This window comes from Schistocerca piceifrons, chromosome 7, assembly GCF_021461385.2.
Source record: "Schistocerca piceifrons isolate TAMUIC-IGC-003096 chromosome 7, iqSchPice1.1, whole genome shotgun sequence".
NCBI lineage: Eukaryota > Metazoa > Arthropoda > Insecta > Orthoptera > Acrididae > Schistocerca > Schistocerca piceifrons.
Genome location: NC_060144.1, coordinates 483490723 through 483514369, shown reverse-complemented (window position 1 = coordinate 483514369; position 23647 = coordinate 483490723). Strand labels below are relative to the sequence as shown.

The 23647-nt window shown below is 44.1% G+C and overlaps 1 protein-coding gene across 1 annotated transcript in view; it reads right to left on the bottom strand.

Moving 5' to 3' along the window:
• Positions 1-23647, bottom strand: part of LOC124709035 (alpha-glucosidase-like) — a 233687-nt gene that overhangs the window by 161646 nt on the left and 48394 nt on the right. Inside the window, exons 3-4 of the mRNA XM_047240682.1 lie at positions 14148-14313; positions 3590-3881 (exon numbers count right to left, since the gene is read on the bottom strand). Coding sequence (XP_047096638.1) covers positions 3590-3881; positions 14148-14313 — 458 coding nt within the window. The remainder of the gene's footprint in view (positions 1-3589; positions 3882-14147; positions 14314-23647) is intronic.

Below are 23647 nucleotides of genomic sequence, written 5' to 3'. Positions count from 1 at the left end.
TTCAGGAGGGTAATACGGAGCGCCGTGCTGGATCGCAACGGCCTCGTATCATTAGCAGTCGAGATGACAGGCATCTTATCCGCATGGCTGTAACGGATCGTGCAACCACGTCTCGATCACTGAGATGGGGACGTTTGCAAGACAACAACCATCTGCACGAACAGTTCGACGACGTTTGCAGCAGCATGGACTATCAGCTCGGAGACCACGGCTGCGGTTACCCTTGACGCTGCATCACAGGAGCGCCTGCGATGGTGTACTCAACGACGAACCTGGGAGCACGAATGGCAAAACGTCATTTTTTCGGATGAATCCAGGTTCTGTTTGCAGCATCACGATGGTCGCAACCGTGTTTGGCGACATCGCGGTGAACGCACATTGGAAGCGTGTATTCGTCACCCAACGTGATGGTATGGGGTGCCATTGGTTACACGTCTTGGTCACCTCTTGTTCGCATTGACGGCACATTGAAAATTGGACGTTACATTTCAGATGTGTTACGACCCTTCATTCGATCCCTGCGAAACCCTACATTTCAGCAGGATAATGCACGACCGCATGTTGCAGGTCCTGTACGGGCCTTGCTGAATACAGAAAATGTTCGACTGCTGCCGTGGCCAGCACATTCTCCAGATCTCTCACCAACTGAAAACATCTGGTCAACGGTGACCGAGCAACTGGATCGTCACAATACGCCAGTCACTACTCTTGATGAACTGTGGTATCGTGTTGAAGCTGCATGGGCAGCTGTACCCGTACACGCTATCCAAGCTCTGTTTGACTCAATGCCCAGGCGTATCAAGGCCGTTATTACGACCAGAGGTGGTTGTTCTGGGTACTGATATCTCAGGATCTATGCACCCAAATTGCTTGAAAAATGTAATCACATGTCAGTTCTAGTATAATATATTTGTCCAATGAATACCCGTTTATCATCTGCATTTCTTCTTGGTGAAGCAATTTTAATGGCCAGTAGTGTATTTGTCCTGTAGCCACCCTTGTTTAGACATTTTGCATTTCCTGTCAATCTCACTTTTTAGACAAGGAATAGGGAAAATCAACGAATATAAAAGACTGCCACCAAAAACTGGAACAAATAATAAACCAATTCCCTTTCGCCTGTTTCGTTTGCTGCATTTTTATATTTCTCCTTTCGTCAATTAAATTGAACATCTCCAGTGTTATCCAAGAATTTCTAGTAGGCCTTGTCTGCTGTCCACACTATTTCATCTTCTAAAGCTACTCACCCGTCTTCTACTGTATTCCTTCCTCCTGTTCTTGCCAACCTTTGCCTGAGGGCTTACATGAATTCACTATTTTTAGTCCTAAGGGTGAACTGCATTCCAGTTTGCGTTCGAATGGTGGACCAACACGACTGTAATGTTTTGACTTTGAGATGATAGAGCACAGCAATCAGTCGTCCTTTCTTTCAGGTTTTATTAGGCAAATCTAGATTTCCGCTAGTGCCTAACCATTATCAATTGAACTATTTCATGGTATCGACGCATGTTGTCATGCTGTTCGGGCGCCAATATAAAATGACTTTTATCATAATAATATGAATATTTATATATGTGGTCCGCAGCTCGTGGTCGTGCGGTAGCGTTCTCGCTTCCCGCGCCCTGGTTCCCAGGTTCGATTCCCGGCGGGGTCAGGGATTTTTTCTGCCTCGTGATGACTGGGTGTTGTGTGATGTCCTTAGGTTAGTTAGGTTTAAGTAGTTCTAAGTTCTAGGGGACTGATGACCATAGATGTTAAGTCCCATAGTGCTCAGAGCCATTTGAACCATTTAAATATGTGTTTGGAGAGAGAGAGAGAGAGAGACTGATTTTTGATTGAGACTTTACTTTCAGTCGTAACTGGTACCTGGTTGCTGCCTCCTAAATGAACAGCTTCTGCACCAGTTGGTGACGTATTATAATTTGGAAGAAGTTATTGCTCTTTAAGAGCGGATATCTTTGAGCCCAAGTTTTCGTAGCTTTTCATACCTAAGGGACCACTGTGGTAAGTAAATAAGATCAAACAGCAAACTGCTTTTCTTAAGAAAGGAGATTGCTTGGCACACAAACTTCCTTCAAACTACAAGTGCTGCTACATCAAAATTGGTCAGTGGAGTTCAGAATCATACTTTTATACAAGAACATAATCCAATTACTGTAATTAAGAAATTATGAGAGGTTGTTACGTCTTTGCTTTCCTGTATTTTAGTGAACTTTGTACAGTTACAGTTCTGTCGATTGACAGGCGGCGATGGCAATGAAGTTCACCTCCTTTTCCAAAAAGAAGATATTTCTATTCTTCACTTGCAGAAAATTTTGTATACATAAATGTTTCGCAACTCTTACACATACTTTACTCGGTTTTATCACTAAAATAGCAATTTTCATTAAATGCAAAAATACGTTATGAACGACGGCATAGCAACAAGCCGTCTTTCCACAAGATACATATTAACAGTCCTCTTTTTTTTAAATTAAGTGCGTACTCAAAGATTCACACCTGAGCCGCCAGGTTAGCTTAGAGCGCTAATGCGCTGCTTCCTGGACTCGGGTAGGCGCGCCGGCTCCGGATCGAATCCGCCCAGCGGATCAACGACGTGGGCCGGTGTGTCGGCCAGCCTGGATGTGGTTTTTAGGCGGTTTTCCACATCCCGCTAGGTGAATACCGGGCTGGTCCCCACACCCCGCCTCAGTTACACGATACGCAAACATTTGTAACACTTCTGCACTCTTTCACGGTTTACACTAGAGGCAGACAGCTGGGCTACACTGATTCCGTCCTGGGGGGTATGGGGTGGCGGCAGGAAGGGCATCCGGCCACCCATTTCAATGAACCTTGCCAATTCCGTTGTAAACACGCCGACCCTGCGACCATTGCAGGACAAAGGCGCAAGTGAAAGGAAGAAAGAAATGTTCAAATGCGTGTGAAATCTTATGGGACTTAACTGCTAAGGTCGTCAGTCCCTAAGGTTACACACTACTTAATCTAAATTATCCTAAGGACAAACACACACCCATCCTCAGGGAGGACTCGAACCTCTGCCGGGACCAGCCGCACAGTCCATGACTGCAGCGCCCAAGACCGCTCGGCTAATCCCGCGCGAAAGAAAGAAAGACTCAAAGATTCACAACTACTGTCGTTGCGAGGATTGCGAGCTAAAGAGTTTCTTGCTGTCCAGCTGCGCTTCACTTGGTATTTACATGCATTACTGAGCTTCTCAGAATAAAATTAGGCACAAAGTAGTTAAGAAAAGGGCAGTGAGGCTCACATAACATTACAATGTCCTAGTACGTCAGTCCCCTGTTGTTTGGGCGCCGAAATCTTGATTTGCATAATAAAACCTGAAAGAAAAGGACGAGTGCTTGCTGTGCTCTATCATTTGGAAGTCTTATCACAGTCGTTGAGTGCACCCATATTCCTAATGGAAGGTAACTCGATATAATGTTTTGATTAATCACTGTAGAGCGCAATAGTTAAGGAGGGATGAAGAGACAACCACGGGGTAGGTTATCGCGGAGAGACGCTTCGAACCAGCGTCGGTCTGAATGCACAACAAGCAACAGCAGGAGACAGAAACGGCGGCACTCACGTCGACGGCGTCTCCGGTGAGCAGGACGGCGAGCGAGTCGGCGTCTCTGGGGCGCACGAAGAGGCGCAGCGGCCGCGAGGCGGAGCCGAATGGCGAGCGGTCGCGCCGGGCCGTCAGCGGCAGGCCCGCGGCAGAGAGCGCAGCCGCCAGCGCCGCCTGCGGGTCGCGCCACGCCGACGCGCGGTAGCCGTGCTCTGCCGGCAGCGGGTGGAAGCACGAGCCGCCGTCCCAGCAGCAGCCCGCACACTCGCACTGCGAGCGCGTCGTGTTCTGCCCGGGCAGGCACCACACCCTGCAACAGCACCAGCGACTCCTCTCACAACGGGGGCGCCTCCAGGGCTGGGCTCTTTGGGGAGGGGGGTCACGGCTTGTTACTCTCACCCCCCCCCCCCCAATATACCAGGTGTACCGGTATGAAATGAGCGTTAAGGGGCTCCGGAACGCCCTATACTTGCAATGTTAAAATAACGCTTATAAATTACATCTTTCCTCACAAAGTACTTGAGGTAGGAAGTTGAACTTTTTACAGATTATTTATTGGAATATGGGCTACAACTTAACACAGGGATTTTACAAAATTTTAGTTCAGTTATTAAAGATGATTTTTTTCAATTGTAATGATAATTCACAACATTTTTTTGCAATTTTTTATTTATATATTCAAAAATATACAGTTTTTTGGAAAAAGGCTGTGTTAAATTATGCAGAAGGTACTGTGTAACATTTACTGAAAGTTTGAAACAAATATGTTTGGAAGATCCTTAGAAAACATGTAATTAGTATGAGAAAATAAAAGTTTTGGGAATCGAGCGACAAAGATTGGATTAACTTTTTAGTGCATTCCAGGTCCATAGGATGGATTATCTTCATCCTCTGCAAACTCCTCCTCCAGCTTCCTCTTGTTCCTCCTCCTGTTTACTCTTGCTTGTATTTCTAGACTCTTTACAGCCCTGTCTGCAGCCCGAAGGCGTTCCTTGTCTAAAGCAAGCATCGCTCGTTGTTGTGTTCGTAGATTTTGCTACCATTTTCTTCAGTTGCAGTTACTGCAACACTGTTCCAAAAAGTGGTCATGTATGAACACTTATCACATTTCAGTTGTATTTCACTAGCAAGTTCTACGTGCTTTATTATGGAGAGTTCCAGACCAACTTCACTACAATGAATACATCTTACACAGTTTGAAAAAATTCCTTTGAGAACCGACGTATCAAATATTTCATTCACATCCGATTCGCCCATAAAACATTCATAGTTTTCACTCATTGAACCAAGCTTCTTCTGTGAAGTATTTTCTTTCCCACTTTGACTGCTATGGGCAGGTGTACTTGAGAGGTTAGGTTCACTCACTTGGTTATCGTCTTTATTGTTTACAGTAATAACACATACCTTTGGCTTTCCAACATTTCTCCTTTTCTTAAAAGCCTTCAGAGGATTTCTAATAACTTTACTATTACTCATTATTATACTTCAACAAAACAGAGACTCAAGAAACAGAATTAATTACGAATATTTTCGAGATAACGACAGAGTAAATAAACATGAAACAATCGACAATCACACCAGCGAAATATATTGAACCATCACAGGTTAGCCACAAGACATACTTTATCTCACATCACTAAAATGTACCTGATGAACACGGACGTTAATAATAACACCATTTGACAGCAGTTTAACAGCGCCACAGTGGGTCACGCCCATGTAGAACACATTTCAAAAAAAATTTAAAAATAGTTGTAGTCTTCGGAATTGAATAAATTATATATCTATTAAAAGGTAATAGTCTGCAGATTCAGAATACGCAAAAAAGTAAAAATTGAACTTTTCATGATTTTGAGCCTTTCCGGAGCCCATTAACATACAAATGTGTCGATAGAGAACATTTGTTCTGAGCGAGCCTTAATATTTTTTTTCGTTTGGTTTGTATGACATCTGTCAAAGATATTTAGTATACATCAAGTCATGGAACAAACAACATCATATGTTTTCATCGCGTTAACAATGTCGAATTTTGTACCAGAAAGTGATGATTTGCGGAAAGCGTTAATTTTTTGTTTTCATTTGGAAGAAAGTGCTGCAGAGTCGCATCGAATGCTTGTCGAGGCATATGGTGATCGTGCTCTATCAGAAGCAACATGCAAAAGATGGTTCCGACGGTTCAGAAATAATGACTTTGATGTAAGAAATGAAGAACGTGGAAGACCACCAAAAAAGTTCGAAGACGCCGAATTGCAAGCAATATTGGATGAAGATGATACTTTGAGTCAGAAGCAAATGGCAGCAATGCTAAATGTTGCACAACAAACAATTTCTGACCGTTTGAAAGGTATGGGAAAGATCCAAAAGTGTGGAAAATGGGTGCCACATGAATTCAATGAAAGACAGATGGAAAACCGAAAAACCATTTGTCAAATTTTGCATCAAAGACATGAAAGAAAATCAATTTTGCATCGAATTGTTAGTGGCGATGAAAAATGGATTTATTTTAAGAATCCTAAACGGGAAAAATCATGGGTTAATCCGGGACAACCATCAACATCGACTGCAAAACCACATCGATTCGACAAGAAGACAATGCTCTGTGTTTGGTGGGATCGGAAAGGTGTGGTGTGTCATGAGCTTCTAAAACCTGGTGAAACTGTGAATACTATTCGCTACAGGCAACAAATGATTAATTTCAACTATGCATGGTTCAAATGGCTCTGAGCACTATGGGACTTAACATCTGTGGTCATCAGTCCCCTAGAATTTAGAACTACTTAAACCTAACTAACCAAAGAACATCACACACATCCATGCCCGAGGCAAGATTCGAACCTGCGACCATAGCTCAACTATGCATGGATCGAAAAAAGACCAGAATGGGCCAGAAGACATGGCAAAGGATTTTTTTACACGACAACACACCTACACACAAAGCAAAACTGGTTCAGAATGCAATCAAAACACTTGGCTGGGAGCTGCTACCCCACCCGCCGTATTTACCAGACTTGGCCCTTTCCGACTACCATTTATTTTCATCAATGGGACACGCATTGGCTGAGGAACACTTCGATTTCTACGAAGAAGTAGAAAATTGGGTGTCTGATTGGTTTGCTTCAAAAGACGAACATTTCTATTGGCGTGGTGTCCACAAATTGCCAGTAAGATAGTCAAAATGTATAGAAAGCAATGGTCAGTACTTTGAATAAAAAGTTTTTACTTTTCAATTCAAAATTAGTGCTTCATTTTCACAAAAAAACTACAATGCAGTCTTCCTCTGTGAAACAGCTTTGGAAAAAGACATTTAGTATTTCGGACTTTAGGGCTGGGTTCTTTGGGGAGGGGGGGGGTCACAGCTTGTTACTCTCAAACCCCCCCCCCCCAATATAACTTACCACCACCCCAACTTTTAACAAGCGTAAAAATAACAATGAAGTATACAAAAAATTAGCGGCTTCACACGGGTAACATCAACGCAGCGAACACGTCAAGTGCCATAACCCGATTTCCTAGAAACTTCGCTCAGAGGTGGAGGGGTCAAAATAAGCGATTACATGTCTCGGGCCATCCGCAGATACTCGACTGTTTCTGATAAGGGGAACTCCCCATCGCAGCCCCCTCAGATTTAGTGGTAAGTTGGCAGATTGGATACTCTGTGAAAAACTGAACTCAGATCAAGCATGAAGAGAAAAGAAGTTGTACTGAATTGTGGAAAAAAGAAGGAAACTAGAAACAGTGAACGGTCCAGACTTGATATGTGCAATATCGAGGAATGTTAGCAGCTGTTGTGTCGCCAATTTGTGGTCATGGTGTTGGACTGCTGTAACGTCGCAGCTATCTACACGGCTGCAGAGTTTTGTAGCAAGTTTTATTCCCTTAGGTGAAGCTGTATTGGAGGCTGGCAATGAAGGCTCCAGCCCCGGCCGTTGTGTAGTCGGCTGCTGGCGTCATAATGCCATCTGTCGCGGTGTGCGGACCGTGAGAACTGCTCTGTGAGGAGCATACTAAGATCACTTATTCATCTCACCTAAGAAACTAAATAACTATGATATATGATCTCTTTGTTTTCAAATTTGGTATAGGAAATTTTATAATTTATAAGATCAGTGTGTAAGATTTTCATGCGAATAATAAGTTTTCGAAATATAAAAAACCTATTAAAAAAGTACTTAACCGACACTTAGTAAAGTAAATTTAGATAGGAATCATGACAGTCTAAGTTTCTTTGTTATTGGAAAACAATAACGGCACTCTCAGTGTGCGCAAGTTATTTTTAAGGAATTTTGATTCTAAACTTGTAATAATTTCGCTTTCGTAATGAAAATAATACTTCAAAAGTTGATATTTATATTTTGTGTTATGGTGGGAGTAGATGAGAGTGAATGTGAATGTGTATGTGGGGACATACGTCAAGTTTGAATTTCATAATGTATTACACCATCCGTAAGTAGCAAGTGTTACGTACTATTCCAATCTCTTATTGCAGATGGAAAGAAAGATTGTCGGTATGCCCCTGCGTGGGCTCTAATCTCTCTGATTTTATCCTCATGGTCTCTTCGCGAGATATACGTAGGAGGAGGGAGCAATATACTGCTTGAGTCCTTGGTGAAGGTATGTTCTCGAAACTTCAACCGTACCGAGCTTCTCTCCTGCAGTCTCCTACTGGAGTATATCAATCAGCTCCGAAACGCTTTCGCGATTACTAAATGATCCTGTAACGAAGCGCGCTGCTTCCCGTTGGATCTTCTCTATCTCTTCTATCAACCCTATCTGGTACAGATCCCACACTGCTAAGCAGTCAGTATTCAAGCAGTGGGCGAACAAGTGTACTGTAACCCACTTCCTTTGTTTTCGGACTGCATTTCCTTAGGATTCTTCCACTGAATCTCAATCTGGCATCTGCTTTACGGACGATCAACTTTATGTGATCATTGCATTTTAAATCACTCCTAATGCCTACTCCCAGATAACTTATGGAATTAACTGCTTCCAGTTGCTGACTTGCTATACTGCAGCTAAATGATAAAGGATCTTTCTTTCTATGTATTCGCAGCACATTAAACTTGTCTACATTGAGATTCAATTGCCATTCCCTGCGCCATGCGTCAATTCGTTGCAGATCCTCCTGCATTTCAGTACAATTTTCCGTTGTTACAACCTCTCGATATACTGCAGCATCATCCGCAAAAAGCCTCAGTGAACTTCCGATGTTATCCAGAAGGTCATTTATGTATATTGTGAATAGCAACGGTCCTACGACACTCCCCTGTGGCACACCTGAAATCACTCTTACTTCGGAAGACTTCTCTCCATTGAGAATGACATGCTGCGGTCTGTTATCAAGGAACTCTTCAATCCAATCACACAATTGGTCTGATAGTCTATATGCTCTAACTTTGTTCATTAAACGATTGTGGGCAACTGTATCCAACGCCTTGCGGAAGTCAAGAAACACGGCATCTACCTGGAAACCCGTGTCTATGGCCCTCTGAGTCTCGTGGACGAATAGCGCGAGCTGGGTTTCACACGATCGTCTTTTTCGAAACCCATGCTGATTCCTACAGAGTATATTTCTAGTCTCCAGAAAAGTCATTATTCTCGAACATAATACGTGTTCCAAAATTCTACAACTGATCGACGTTAGAGATATAGGTCTATAGTTCTGCACATCTGTCCGACGTCCCTTCTTGAAAAAGGGGATGACCTGTGTGTGCCCTTTTCCAATCCTTTGGAACGCTACGCTCTTCTAGAGACCTACGGCACACCGCTGCAAGAAGGGGGGCAAGTTCCTTCGCGTACTCTGTGTAAAATCGAACCGGTATCCCATCAGGTCCAGCGGCTTTTCCTCTTTTGAGCGATTTTAATTGTTTCTCTATCCCTCTGTCCCCCCCCCCATGAACCATGGACCTTGCCCTTGGTGGGAAGGCTTGCGTGCCTCAGCGATACAGATGGCCGTACCGTAGGTGCAACCACAACGGAGGGGTATCTGTTGAGAGGCCAGACAAACATGTGGTTCCTGAAGAGGGGCAGCAGCCTTTTCAGTAGTTGCAGGGGCAACAGTCTGGATGATTGACTGATCTGGCCTTGTATCATTAACCAAAACGGCCTTGCTGTGCTGGTACTGCGAACGGCTGAAAGCAAGGGGAAACTACAGCCGTAATTTTTCCCAAGGACATGCAGCTTTACTGTATGGCATGGAGAGCTGCATCAAACCAGTCTCAGGACTGAAGACCACAACAACAACAACAACAATCCCTCTGTCGGCTATTTCGATATCTACCATTTTGTCATCTGTGCGACAATCTAAAGTGGGAACTACGATGCAGTCTTCCTCTGTGAAACACCTTTGGAAAAAGACATTTAGTATTTCGGGCTTTAGGGTTGGGTTCTTTGGGGTGGGGGGTTCACAGTTTGTTACTCTCAACCCCCCCCCCCCCCCCCAATATAACTTACCACGACCCCAACTTTTAACAAGCGTAAAAATAACAATAAAATATACAAAAAATTAGCGGCTTCACACGGGTAACATCAACGCAGTGAACACGTCAAGTGCCATAACCCGATTTCCTAGAAACTTGGCTCAGAAGTAGAGGGGTCAAAATGAGCGATCACATGTCTCGGCCCATCCGCAGATACTCGGCTGTTTCTGACAAGAGAAACTCCTCATCGCAGCCCCCTCACATTTAGTGGTAAGTTGGCCCATTGGATAGTCCGTGAAAAACTGAACTCAGATCAAGCATGAAGAGAAAAGAAGTTGTACTGAACTGTTGAAAAAAGAAGAAAACTAGAAACAGTGAACTGTCCAAATTTGCCATGTGCAATATCGAGGAACGTTACCAGCTGTTGTGTCGTCGTTGTGTGGTCATGGTATTGGACTGTGCCGGGGATATCCGGGTTCAAACCTCACACAATCCCAATTTTTTTTCTCAGAAAATTACGAAATTTCCGTCCGGTCCGTAATGTTAGTTTGAAACAGCGTCGTCTAACTGTTGGTTGATTTGAGGGAAGGGACCAAATAGCGAGGTCACTGGTCCCATTGGATTACGGAAGGATGGAGCAGGAAGTCGGCCGTGTCCTTTCAGAGGAACTACGCCAGCATTTGCCTGAAGCGATTTAGGGAAATCACGGAAAACCTAAATCAGGATGGCCGGACACGACGTTCAACGAAGGGACCTCCAGACGTACGTACCTTTATTTTTGTTCTACACACATACTACATGTTATGCTCCTTCCGTTGCTTTTTTACAAGTTTTTACTCTTGAATTACTTCATAGTTCACACCCATTTATTTTTTGTTTTCGTTTCTGTGGGAAGTCTATGCGGCATGTCACCTGCTCTCACTATTCATCGCAGAAAATGAGTCACATGGTAAGAAATACTACCGTCCCAAGTAAATGTATTGAACAGTGACAGGACTCCAGATGCCGCATTGACCTTTCACAGAAATGAAAACAAAAAATAAACGGGTGTGAGCTATGTTACAACAAAGTAATTCATGAGTCGTCCGTGGTCAGCGCGACAGAATGTCAATCCTTAGGGCCCGGGTTCGATTCCCGGCTGGATCGGAGATTTTCTCCGTTTAGGAACTGGGTGTTGTGTTGTCCTAATCATCATCATTTCATCCCCATCGACGCGCAAGTCGCCGAAGTCGCGTCAAATCGATAGACTTGCACCCGGCGAACGGTCTAACCGACGGGAGGCAGTAGTCACACGTCTTGTAAAACGGGACGCAAGAGTCATAACATGTGGTACCTGTGTAGAACAAATGGGAGGTACGTACGTCTGGAGGTCCCTTCGTTACACGTCGCTGTTGCAAAGTGACATTACGCCGTGACTCAAACACAAATCTGAATACAGTGAACAGACACGTCAATGACCGGACGGGAAGTTCGTAAGAAAAAGGACAGAAGGAGATTTAAATCAGGAGCTCCCCTATCGTAGTCCAACACCGTGACCACAAAACTAAGACCAAACGTTCCTCGATATTGACACATTAAATTCGGACCGTTCACTGTTTCTAGCTTTCTTTTTTCTTCCAAAGTTCAGTACACCTTCTCCCTGTTTCCAAGCTTGATCTGTGTAATTTTTTGACGGGCTATCCTGTACGCCAACTTACCACTAAATCTGAGGTGGGTGCGACGGGGAGTTCCCCTTGTGACAAAACGAAGGTCAAAGTTTTCGAGCTATTTAATGTGCCTTTTAGCCAATAAACAGGTTAACGGAAATGGTGGGACAGTGGTTAACGTCACGGCTTCAATTTTGTACCCTGTGCTCGAAATCCGATTATTATTTTTATTTTTGGTTTTAATTCATCTACTCATGTCCGTAGGAGATTACGACAGCAATGATTTCAATGTGTGCTGAAATAACGCTGTCGCTATTCGTCTAGTAACTGTATGTCTGGTCAATGAATTAAAGAAAAAATGAATGAGAAAATTGCTTCAAACTGTTTTCGGTGAAATTCCTGCAGCGTATCTTGGTTCATAATCAGCTGCAAGCGTCAGTTTTTGGTAAAGTAGTCCGTTGTGCTTGGTTTGTCGAGAAATTATTGCCAACGTGTGAAATCATCAACAATGTTAACGACGTTTCTTTCTCGAGTGAGATTCATACGAAGAACTGCCACTGTAGTAAACTTCCTTCGATTGATGCTCATGGTGTTCGGAATTTCTATGTTTAGAATGTTTCTACCATCGGTTTCATCCAAAGGAATGCACCAACTCTTCCTCAAGAATAAACGTAAGAATAAAATGTAAGTTTTAATATAAGAATTCATACAAGAAGTAAATATAAGAATATGAGAATTTAATAAGATTGTAACCTTTGAAAATACCATAAAAACATATACTCCAAAATATTCGTTTCTGTACGAGTTGTAAAAAGCGTTTCGCTCCCTATATTTTACCCCTGCTATCTTCAGAATTTCAAAGAGAGTATTCTAGTCAGCATTGCCAAAAGTTTTCTCTACGTCCACAAATGCTGTAAATGTAAGTTTGCCTTTCCTTAACCTATCTGCTGAGGTAAGTCGTAGGGTCAGTACTGCCTCGCATGTTCCTGCATTTCTCAGGATGAGATTATCGCCTGCAAGAAGGCACAGACAGTACCCTGAAAAACTTTGTCCATCGTTTTCTCAGAAACGGTCGAATATCTTCAGAAACACGCGTTTGCTTATTTTAATTCTTGTTCCATTAAACGAAGTTTCTGGGAAATCGGGTTATGGCATTTGCCGTGTTCTCCTCGTAATTATCTACAGCCGGGTGACTTGTCTGATGTAGCATTAATTTTGTTTACGAGCCACTGCCCAGAGTTAGGATTAAAATTCAGAGAGCAACGTCAGGTAAATAAATATCATTATTTTCCTATAACCCACATAATATAAGCTGCACACACCGAGGAAGTCCCGCCTGACTGCAGCGCCTGTAGAATGCGTTCCACCTGATCGCAACGCACTTCAGTGCGAGCTGTGAGCACCTGTTGGCCGCCCAGCTACGTCACCAGTCCGGCGTGACCTCAAACACTTTAACAGTAACCCGTATCAAAAAATCTGTTCTTATCAGTTTGATACGTCCTGAATCGCTGGCAGAAGCTCGCACCAGTTTGGTGCTGCCTCCGGCAGCCTTACAACTGTAAGGATGATTCAAAGGAGTTCTGCCCTTCACCGCTATACGACAATCACGTCGCAAATACACTTCTAGGGTCAACCCCCGGATAATGATGATGAGCGTATAGGATTGGTGGCCGGGAGACCCCTCGCGGGGCGGTTCGGCCGCCGCTCCACAAGTTCTTTAACGCAACTACGCCGACTTGCGACTGAATGAGGATGAAATGATGATGAAAGACACACAACACCCAGTCATCTCGAGGCAGAGAAAATCCCTGACCCCGCCGGGAATCGAACCCGGGACCCCGTGCGCAGAAAGCGAGAACGCTACCGCAATACCACGAGCCGCGGACTGCCCCCGGATTATATTGTGTGAATCCCACAATATTTTATCGATGCAAGCGCTCTGGGTAGTTGCTGCTCTGACTGCTGCAAGACGCGACCGATGATAATCGAGCGACAACGTCGAAATTTATCAATCCAGGAGCAGGCAAGATGTCGAGCGGCTGCATCGATGAAATATTGTGGGATTTACACAATACCAAAGAGAGCTGTTGCTGACAGGTGTGAAAATTAAAATACTAACACGAATTCTTTACAGAAGACTGGAAAAACTGATAGAAGCTGACCTTGGTGAAGTTCAGTCTACATTTTGGAGAAATGTAAGAGCACACGGGGCAGTACTCACCCTACAAATTCTCATTGAAGATAGGATAAGGAAAGGTAAATCTACGTTAACTGGATATGACGATTGTAGATAGTGAGGTTGAAGTCATTGAGGTGCAAGCCACAGGTGGTTAGTCTTATTATTGCCTGGGTTTTGAAAGCGTTGATCTTAAGGAACCATTGGTTCCAGCATGAGACAAACTCATTGAAGTGGCGTCGGGATGTTGATTCTTATTGCGAAAAGTACAATAGTCGGCTTAGCAGTAGTGTAATGTGTAATGATAGACAGTAGAAGGTACTGTAAGGACTGACCTGTAGGCGCCGGAGAGGCTGCAGGTGCCGATGGTGTCTGGGGGCGGCACCTTGATAGCATACAGCAGCCAGTAGAGCAGCAGCGGCAGCCCTAGCGCCAGCACCACCAGTGCCACCACGCCCTTCACCTCTGCCGTCTGCAGCGCGCGCCGATACCATGGCAGCACTGCAACAGACATGACACACCGGCTCAGCCCTGCACGCTGTCCGCCTTGATAGCTGCGCAAGCAGTGCTAACCAAAGGGGTCCTGGTTCAGTTTCCGGCCAGGTCGGAGATTTTCTCCACTCGAGGACTGGGTGTTGGTTTTCCTTACGACTGTATCGTCGTATTTGACATTTCGGTATTGAGATGGCTGTATGAGCACTTCCCGAAAGCCAATAAACCGAAATAAAGGCCTACACACTCAGTACTGAACCTGGTGCAAAAATACGAGGTGCGGCTAGAAAAAAACCGGACTGATGCTGGAAAAAACATTTATTTACAATTATTTACAATTTCATGTTGTCTCCTTCAATGTACTCTCCTCCTCGGTCTCTTCACCGCTCCATACGAATTTTCCACTGTTCGTAGCAATGCTGCAGATCATTTTCGGTAAGTCCATACATTACTTCCGTCGCTTTTTCTTTTACTGCTTCAACAGTCTCAAATCTAGTTCCTTTCAAAGCTGACTTGACTTTAGGGAAAAGAAAAAAGTCACAGGGGGCCAAATCAGGTGAGTAGGGTGGATGATCTAAGATGGGAATGTTGTGTTTTGCCAAAAACGTCTTCACTGACAACGCACTGTGAGCTGGGGCATTGTCTTGGTGAAGGATCCATGACTTTTTTCTCCACAAATCGTTCCGTTTTCTCCGTACTCGCTCACGTAGGGTAGCCAGAACGCTAATGTAGTAATGCTGATTCACTGTTTGTCCCTCTGGTACCCAATCAATATACACAATCCCTTTGATGTCAAAAAAAACAATCATCATTGCCTTGAATTTCGATTTTGACATTCGTGCTTTTTTTTGTCGTGGAGAACCAGGAGTTTTCCAATGCATCGATTGGCGTTTAGTTTCGGGATCGCAAGTAAAAAACCACGATTCATCGCAAGTAATAACATTTTGTAAGAAGGTGGGATCACTTTCAATGTTTTCCAGGAAGTCAGTACAAATCATTCTTCGGCGTTCCTTCTGTTCAATTGTGAGACACGTTGGAACCATTTTTGAACACACTTTGTTCATGTTGAAACTTTCATGAAGAATCTGCCTAACACTTTCCTTGTCAACTCCTGTTAACTCAGACACTGCTCTGATTGTTAAACGGCGATCTTGTCGAACAAGTTTACCGATTTTTTCAATGTTTGCATCAGTTTTTGCTGACAATGGTCTGCCAGTGCGAGTGTCATCACTGGTGTCTTCGCGGCCATCTTTAAATCGTTTAAACCACTCAAACACTTGTGTTCGCGATAAACAATCATCGCCGTACACTTGTTGTAACATTACAAACGTTTCACTTGCAAATTTTCCTAGTTTGAAACAAAATTTGGTGTTAACACGCTGTTCTTTCTGTACACTCAACATTTTCCGACGCACAGACAAAACGTCAACTACTTAAAACAGACGCCACGGGCAGACTGAGTGCAGGAGGCAGATGAAACTCGAGCAGTAGGCGGAGCGAGAGTCACGTGACAGGCCACGCGACTTTCAGCCTTATTGCATTCGTTTTATTGTTTCACCAGTACTAGTCCGGTTTTTTTCTAGCCACACCTCGTACGACGTCTCGTAGTATCCTCTAGGCGAGGGCCAACCATCTAAATGGCAAGGCTGCATTTGTGAGATGACTGCACCACAAAGGGAACCACATCATGTATTTCTTTCTTTGGGCCTTGTCCCGTGACAATGCTGGGTCAGCCGTGTTATTACAGATTTGGGAGTGTTAGTTGCAGAGGGTGGCCGGATGCCCTTCCTGCAGCCACCCCGAACCCCCCGGGACATAACTAGTGTGCCCCAGCTGTCTGCATCTAGTGTAATCCATGAAAAAGTGCGAATGTGTACAAATGTCAGTGAGTCGTGTAACTGATGCGGAATGTGCGGAGCAGCCCAGTATTCACCTAGTGGGATGTGGAATACCGCCTAAAAACCACATCCAGGCTGGCCGGCATACCGGCCCTCGTCATTAATCCGCCGGGCAGATTCGAACCGGGACCAGTGCGCCTACCTGAGTCCAGGAAGCAGCACATTAGTGCTCTCGGCTACCCTGGTGGGTATTACCACACCATGTATATCTTCTACATATTATATTTAAAGCTCCCCTTCCCGTTGTTTCTGCCTGTGTGTTCTGGCTAATGTCAGGAACTTTTGCAGGAATTTTGACATATTTTCACTAGCAGATACACTGATTCAGTGCAAATGTTTTGGGCACAGGAGAGAGGCATAAGGCAGCACCAGGCTGGCGCAAGCTACATCGACCTCCTAAACGATCTGCAATGCAGAACTTATCGGACATTGCTGATAAAGATAGTTGTTTTGGTGTAGAGTTAATGTTTAAGGGATGCGAAAGCAAATGTGGAAAAATGTTACAGAGGGACAGTAGCTAGTGCAGACTGATGCTGAAAAGAGATGGCCGTCGAGAGGCGACGGTTCGCACGGAAGTGGCCATACGGTCGGGTGGAACACGCAGCACGGTATCTCGCAGCACCTTATCACTGCCACGAGATGTCACCCTAAACGCCAGTTAAATATGGAACAGATAACACTCGTGCCTTCTGAGAACTTTCCTGGCAAGTGCCACTTACATCGTTTAAGTTGAATGAAAATTATGACATTCATCACTAAACACTGTTCTCTGACTTTTGATTAGAACTCTATGTAGTGGCCCATAAACTAAATTATCGCAACACCATACAAGTTGCCTGGCTGTAGATATGAGGGCTACTTCGCTTTATGAGATCCGATCGGTCGCGAAATTAAAAGCATACTGAAAGTCTGGTGAAGCTTTGTACAGATGCGTTGCACAATGTCCCCAGTATGCTCATCGACTGCGTCACGTCGCATCTTTCAGTGCCTAGCACACAGTGAGCAGATAAACATGTCTAGAATGCTTGTCAATGCTTACAGTAAAGATACAATGCTCGCGAAATATTTTTGGAGCCCTAAAGTTTCCGTACTATTTAAAGTAAGGAGTTCACAAGATAGATTATAAAATTTGTGTCTTACGTAGTAGAAGAGAGTATTCCGATTATGTGGGCACCTTCTAATGCAGCACTGCAGTCTTGTACTGATACAATAGCTCTCTGTTTCAGACACTATTGCAGCCAATGACTTAACTTTTATAACCAAAAATAAGTAGACAACATTTCATCAAATACAGCCGACAGAAACTGACGGCCTGATTACAGACACTGCAGACAACAGGAATCTGCATGCATGCGGCAGTTCTGTGTTCAGAGATGTATAGCTGGCGTTGGGGCCACTGCTCATCATAAGTGGTCGTTCATGTTTTTACATGATGGTGCCAAACTCACGTATCTCCAGAGATGTGTCCGCTGTGCAGATTTGCACCTACATTTTTAGTGCAGGATGATTAACACTGTATGCCGGCCGCGGTGGTCTAGCGGTTCTAGGCGCGCAGTCCGGAACCGCGCGACTGCTACGGTCGCAGGTTCGAGTCCTGCCTCGGGCATGGATGTGTGTCATGTCCTTAGGTTAGTTAGGTTTAAGTAGTTCTAAGTTCTAGGGGACTGATGACCACAGTAGTTAAGTCCCATAGTGCTCAGAGCCATTTGAACCATTAACACTGTACATCATGGAGTGGAACGGAAGGGAACTACATCATCGTCTAATGGTAATGTGTTTACAGTAGATAAAATGTCAACATGACATCACATTGCCTAGCCCAGCACTGAAGGTAGGAAGTCGGGTTCTGAGGGACTGTCTGCCTAACAAAATCTTCTTTCTTCTTCTTTTTCCTGGCTATATCACATGTTTTCACAGTCACGCCGAGTGAGGTGGCCAAGTCGTTAGCACACTGGACTCGTATTCGGGAGGACAACAGTTCAAACCTGCATCCGGCTATCCTGATTTAGGTTTTCTGTGATTTCCCTAAATCGCTTCAGGCAAATTCTGGGATGGTTCCTTTGAAAAGGCATAGCCAGTTTCCTTCCACATTCTTCCCTCATCCGATGGCATGATGACCTCTGAATCAACCAACCAACCAACCACACAGTCAGCATATTAAACTCGTACCAATGTTAGTAGCAGAGGATGGCCAGATGCCTTTCCTTTCACCACGCCCCCCACCCCCCGGGACAGAATTTGTGCGCCCCACTTGCCTCCAGCTAGCGTTACCCCACGTCAAGGTGTGTCAAGGGTTTTCAGAAATATATGCGAGTCGTGTAACTAAGGTGGAGCATGCGTACCAGTCTGGCATTCACCTAGTCAGATGTGGGAAACCGCTAAAAACCACATTCAGGCTGGCCAGCTCGCTGGCCCTCGTCGTTAATTCACCGGACAGAGTCGATATGGGATCGCCTGAAATCCCTGATTACCGGCAGCAGCGTGCTAACACACGCGGCTATCCCGGCGGAGCAAGTTGAGTGGGATGTAAGTGATAAGGGAGGTAGACTGCATGATTTCCTCCCTGGCGTAAGGAAGCGGTTGAGAATGAAGCTTATCGATCCCATTTGCGGTATGGTGCATTTCGTAACTGGACATAGACCTTATCCCATACATTTAAACCGATGTACATGCACATGCAGGGAAGAAGGCTCCCCAGGACAACTGTCTTATTCTGCGGGCAATACGCGAAAAACAGACATATACTACATTTAGACTACACAGAAACAGGCATACATGAATACACAGCAATAAAAGTCGAAGAGTAATGGGCACAACTAAATGAATTAAAAACAGTAATTCAAAAACAATACATGAAGAGTACGTTGAACATGTCATGGCAAACATGCCTATATGCAACGTAATAATTATCTCCAGAGAGTGGACAGTAACACCCACAGTGACAGCGAAAACAGTTACATTGAAGAGGAACAGGAGGTGGAGAAATATGAGAGATATAATAGTAAGTGAGTCATCTAGAATTACGAATCAGAAATAACATGCCAATATGCACTGAAAAATTATACGAATCAGTCAAACAATAGCTAACGATAGAGTAAATGTAGTGTAAAGTGCTGGCATTCCAGCCAAGAAAGCACCCAGTGTTGTGAATAGATGAATACCTAATGTCAGTGCGTAGGGTTAGCAGTATCACTTCTCTACTACTAACTATAAATTATTTTGTTGAGACTGGCGGTCAACAGCCCAAAGAAACCTTTCTGAGGTAGACCCTGCCAGTCACAATCGGTGATGACATTAACAAATCTCGCCTCTGCGCTATCATCTTTTTACATTCTTCCTAAAACAACAAAAGTTTATTTATACTTCAACCTCAAATTTTTGCTGTTTTAAAAAAGTATTATTCTTTGTCAGATGTTATAGATAAAAACAAAACAAAAAATTACATAACAGATGACAAACAAAAACTGTAATATGTACGACCTGTTTTAAAATATCAAGCAGCAGATCCTTAAATTTGCAAAAAATAAATATCCTGGCAGGTCACTCATCTTACAAAATGCCGAAGTATACTGACAGCATTGAGGAACTAATACTGATAGCAGAGTATTAATAACCAAGCAAAGTCTATAGAGCATACTGTTGACAAAGGTCGTATAGTGAATATTTCAAATGGTTGATAACTTCAAGAATAGTAAAAGTGTCGTCAAATACTTTCAGGAGGACAACATGTATTTGCTTTATGAAAGATATACATACAAACACACCAAACAATGTTTACTTTATCCTGCGTGTCTTGTTACTTTTACAAGTGAAAAATAATGTCAGAAAACTATTCCCCACTTCAATAGAGCTGATTTATTCCTTATTGAAACAATATCCATTGAAAAACGTTTTAACTATTGACCTTCTTAGTTACACACAGCATAATTGTCCAGGTATTGTAAAACCTAAATCATTTTTTTTGTTTTCCGATATTTTCTCCATTTTGTGGGAGAAATGTCAAGTTGCCACGCAACCATAGCAACGTCTCACGAAAACAAAGCTAACAATAAAATAAAAATTAAGAAGACATAAAACCACAGAACCCACTACTATAATATGAGTCTGTATTGCGAGGATTACTTCCGACGTTAAAAGACGGCGCCCCCGTCCGCAACTAACGCCTGCACGCTGCTGTTTCTGTGCATGCGCAGTCTTCAAGATACACAGGGTTTTATAAATCTACATTTGGCAGAAGCAGAAGATTGTTGACACCACCGACCATATCGCGCCATGGTTCTGGCTGTGGCTGTTTACTAACTGGCATTTGAAGTGCAATCTGCTTTCGCGGCTCAGTAATCAGCGTGTAAGGCTTCTGTTCGGAGGGTTCGATTCCCAGTACCGCAAGGAAGTTTTCCTTGGTGGAAGGACTGGAAGGGAGTGCACTTAGCTCTGTGAGGCCAATTGAGGAGTTACTTGATACAAAAGTAGAGGTTCCAACGCCTAGAAAGCTGACAATGATCTCAAGGCTGGTGTACTGACTCCGTGCGCCTCCGTACCGCATCCAAAAGACGCCACTGGCAAAGGACGGTTCCGACTGGCCCAATAGTGCCACAGTGCGGAGCTTTGTTGGCTTGCTTTGCATGTGATGCGTATCGATCGATGATGACTAAGAAAGCCGTCGTGTAAAACAGGCTTCATGGACGATAGCAGATGCGGAGAGGATCAGGACTAGTGCTGGAATAGTCTCAAACACCAACAGGGGGCCCACAGAAACGAAGGTCTCCATCAGACTTCTGCAAAATAATCAACAGTCTCACATGCCCTCATTGATGATACTCGAAGTGGCCGTTTGAAATTTAACCCATAAGCTTTAGGACGTATAGCTTGCCTGCTCGTAGGTATCTCTAGTAAGGAAAGCACTGCCAGTAGAAGTACATTAAGTTATGGATCGATACCTAAGAAGTTGGGATTATCTTTGCCTTGTCATCATGTTTATCTATGTATTATCTTCTTTGGGAAGTAGTAATGTAATTGAAAATGGGCTTATAACCCGAAACCTAGGTTGTGCAATAACATTAATAACGAATCGTGAAACAAGGCTAAAAATAGTGTTTGCTTAGTGAATTTATTTTTATTTATTTATTTAGCGTATGGCTTACAGAATTCGGTGTACAATTAAGTTGAAATAAGATAAGATAAAATGAATAAAGAAAGCTGGAGAACCGGAAGAAGTTGAGAGATTCATTACAGTTGGGTATCTAAAGATACCAACAAGTTAATTGCTACAGGTGTTGGATCTGCAAAGTCTTTCCAGGTACCCATGAATATTCTTTTTGGACAGTCGTGCGAAATGTGCTTCGGTGTTTGTTTTGATTTTCTGCAGTCGCATTGGTCATCATCGGTAATTCCCCTCTTGGTAGCGTTACTTTGGTCAAGGCGTCGACAGTTCTGATACGGTAGAGGGAGCTCCATGTTTTTCTTGGTTGATTCGCGCCCGGGAGTTGGATGCTCGGATCTACGTTGCCTAACTTCTTATGACCACGAAAGGAAGTCCTCTGTTTTCTCCATTGATCTCTTAGATTAAAACTTTCTGGGGTGAGCTGACCAATTTTCACGCACATTGATTCACTACATTTTAAGCTAGTGCGTGGTAAGTTGTTCAATGTTTCATGAATAAGGAAGTCTCTGGCTTTTTCGAGTTTCACCCATTCATGAGTTACTGCCTGTCAGGGGAGTTATGAAGGGGCAATATTTGTCTTGCATCAGCAGTTTCCTTAATATGCGACTTCTCGATTTTAATTTCTATCCTATTGGTTCTATGTGCTTCCTACGTGTTAGGGACCTCTCGGGAGTCACACCCAAATATGTGGGGTGTCGACACTGTAGTAATTTTTTGGTGTGGAAGGCTGCATTCAATTTTCTGTTTGCCATTCTCCGTGTTAGGTGGTAAGAGCTGATTTCTGTTTTACACTACTGGCCATTAAAATTGCTACACCAAAAAGAAATGCAGATGATAAACTGGTATTCATTCGACAAATATATTATACTAGAACTGACATGTGATTACCTTTTTACTCAATTTGGTTGCATAGATCCTGAGAAATCAGTACCCAGAACAACCACCTCTGGCCGTAATAAAGGCCTTGATACGCCTGGGCATTGAGTCAAACAGGGCTTGGATGGCGCGTACAGGTACAGCTGCCCATGCAGCTTCAACACGATACCACAGTTCATCAAGAGTAGTGACTGACGTATTGTGACGAGCTAGATGCTCGGCCACCATTGACGAGACGTTTTCAGTTGGTGAGAGATCTACATCTACATCTACATCCATACTCCGCAAGCCACCTGACGGTGTGTGGCGGAGGGTACCCTGAGTACCTCTATCGGTTCTCCCTTCTATTCCAGTCTCGTATTGTTCGTGGAAAGAAGGATTGTCGGTATGCTCCTATGTGGGCTCTAATCTCTCTGATTTTATCCTCATGGTCTCTTCGCGAGATATACGTAGGAGGGAGCAATATACTGCTTGACTCTTCGGTGAAGGTATGTTCTCAAAACTTAAACAAAAGCCCGTACCGAGCTGGAGAATGTGCTGGCCAGGGCAGCAGTCGAACATTTTCTGTGTCCAGAAAGGCCCGTACAGGAAGTGCAACATGCGGTCGTGCATTATCCCGCTGAAATGTAGGGTTTCGCAGGGATCTATTGAAGGGTAACGTCCACTGTTCAAAGTGCCGTCAATGGGAACAAGAGGCGACCGAGACGTGTAACCAATGACATCCCATGCCACACGCCGGGTGATACGCCAGTATGGCGATGACGAATACACGCTTCCAATGTATGTTCACCGCTATGTCGCCAAACACGGATGCGACCATCATGATGCTGTAAACAGAACCTGGATTCATCCGAAAAAATGACGTTTCGCCATTCGTGCACCCATGTTCGTCGTTGAGTACACCATCGCAGGAGCTCCTGCCTGTGATGCAGCGTCAAGGGTAACCGCAGCCATCGTCTTCGAGCTGATAGTCCACGCTGCTGCAAACGTCGTCGAACTGTTCGTGCAGATGGTTGCTGTCTTGCAAACGTCCCCATCTGTTGACTCGGGGATCGAGACGTGGCTGCACGATCCGTTACAGCCATGTGGATAAGATGCCTTTCATGTCGACTGCTTGTGATACGAGGCCGTTGGGATCCAGCACGGCGTTCCGTATTACCCTCCTGAACCCATCGATTCCATATTCTGCTAACAGTCATTGGATCTCGACCAACGCGAGCAGCAATGTCGCGATACGATAAACCACAATCGCGATAGACTACAATCCGACCTTTATCAGAGTCGGAAACGTGATGGTAGGCATTTCTCCTCCTTACACGAGGCATCACAACAACGTTTCACCAGGCAACTCCGGTCAGCTGCTGTTTGTGTATGAGAAATCGGTTGGAAACTTTCCTCATGTCAGCAC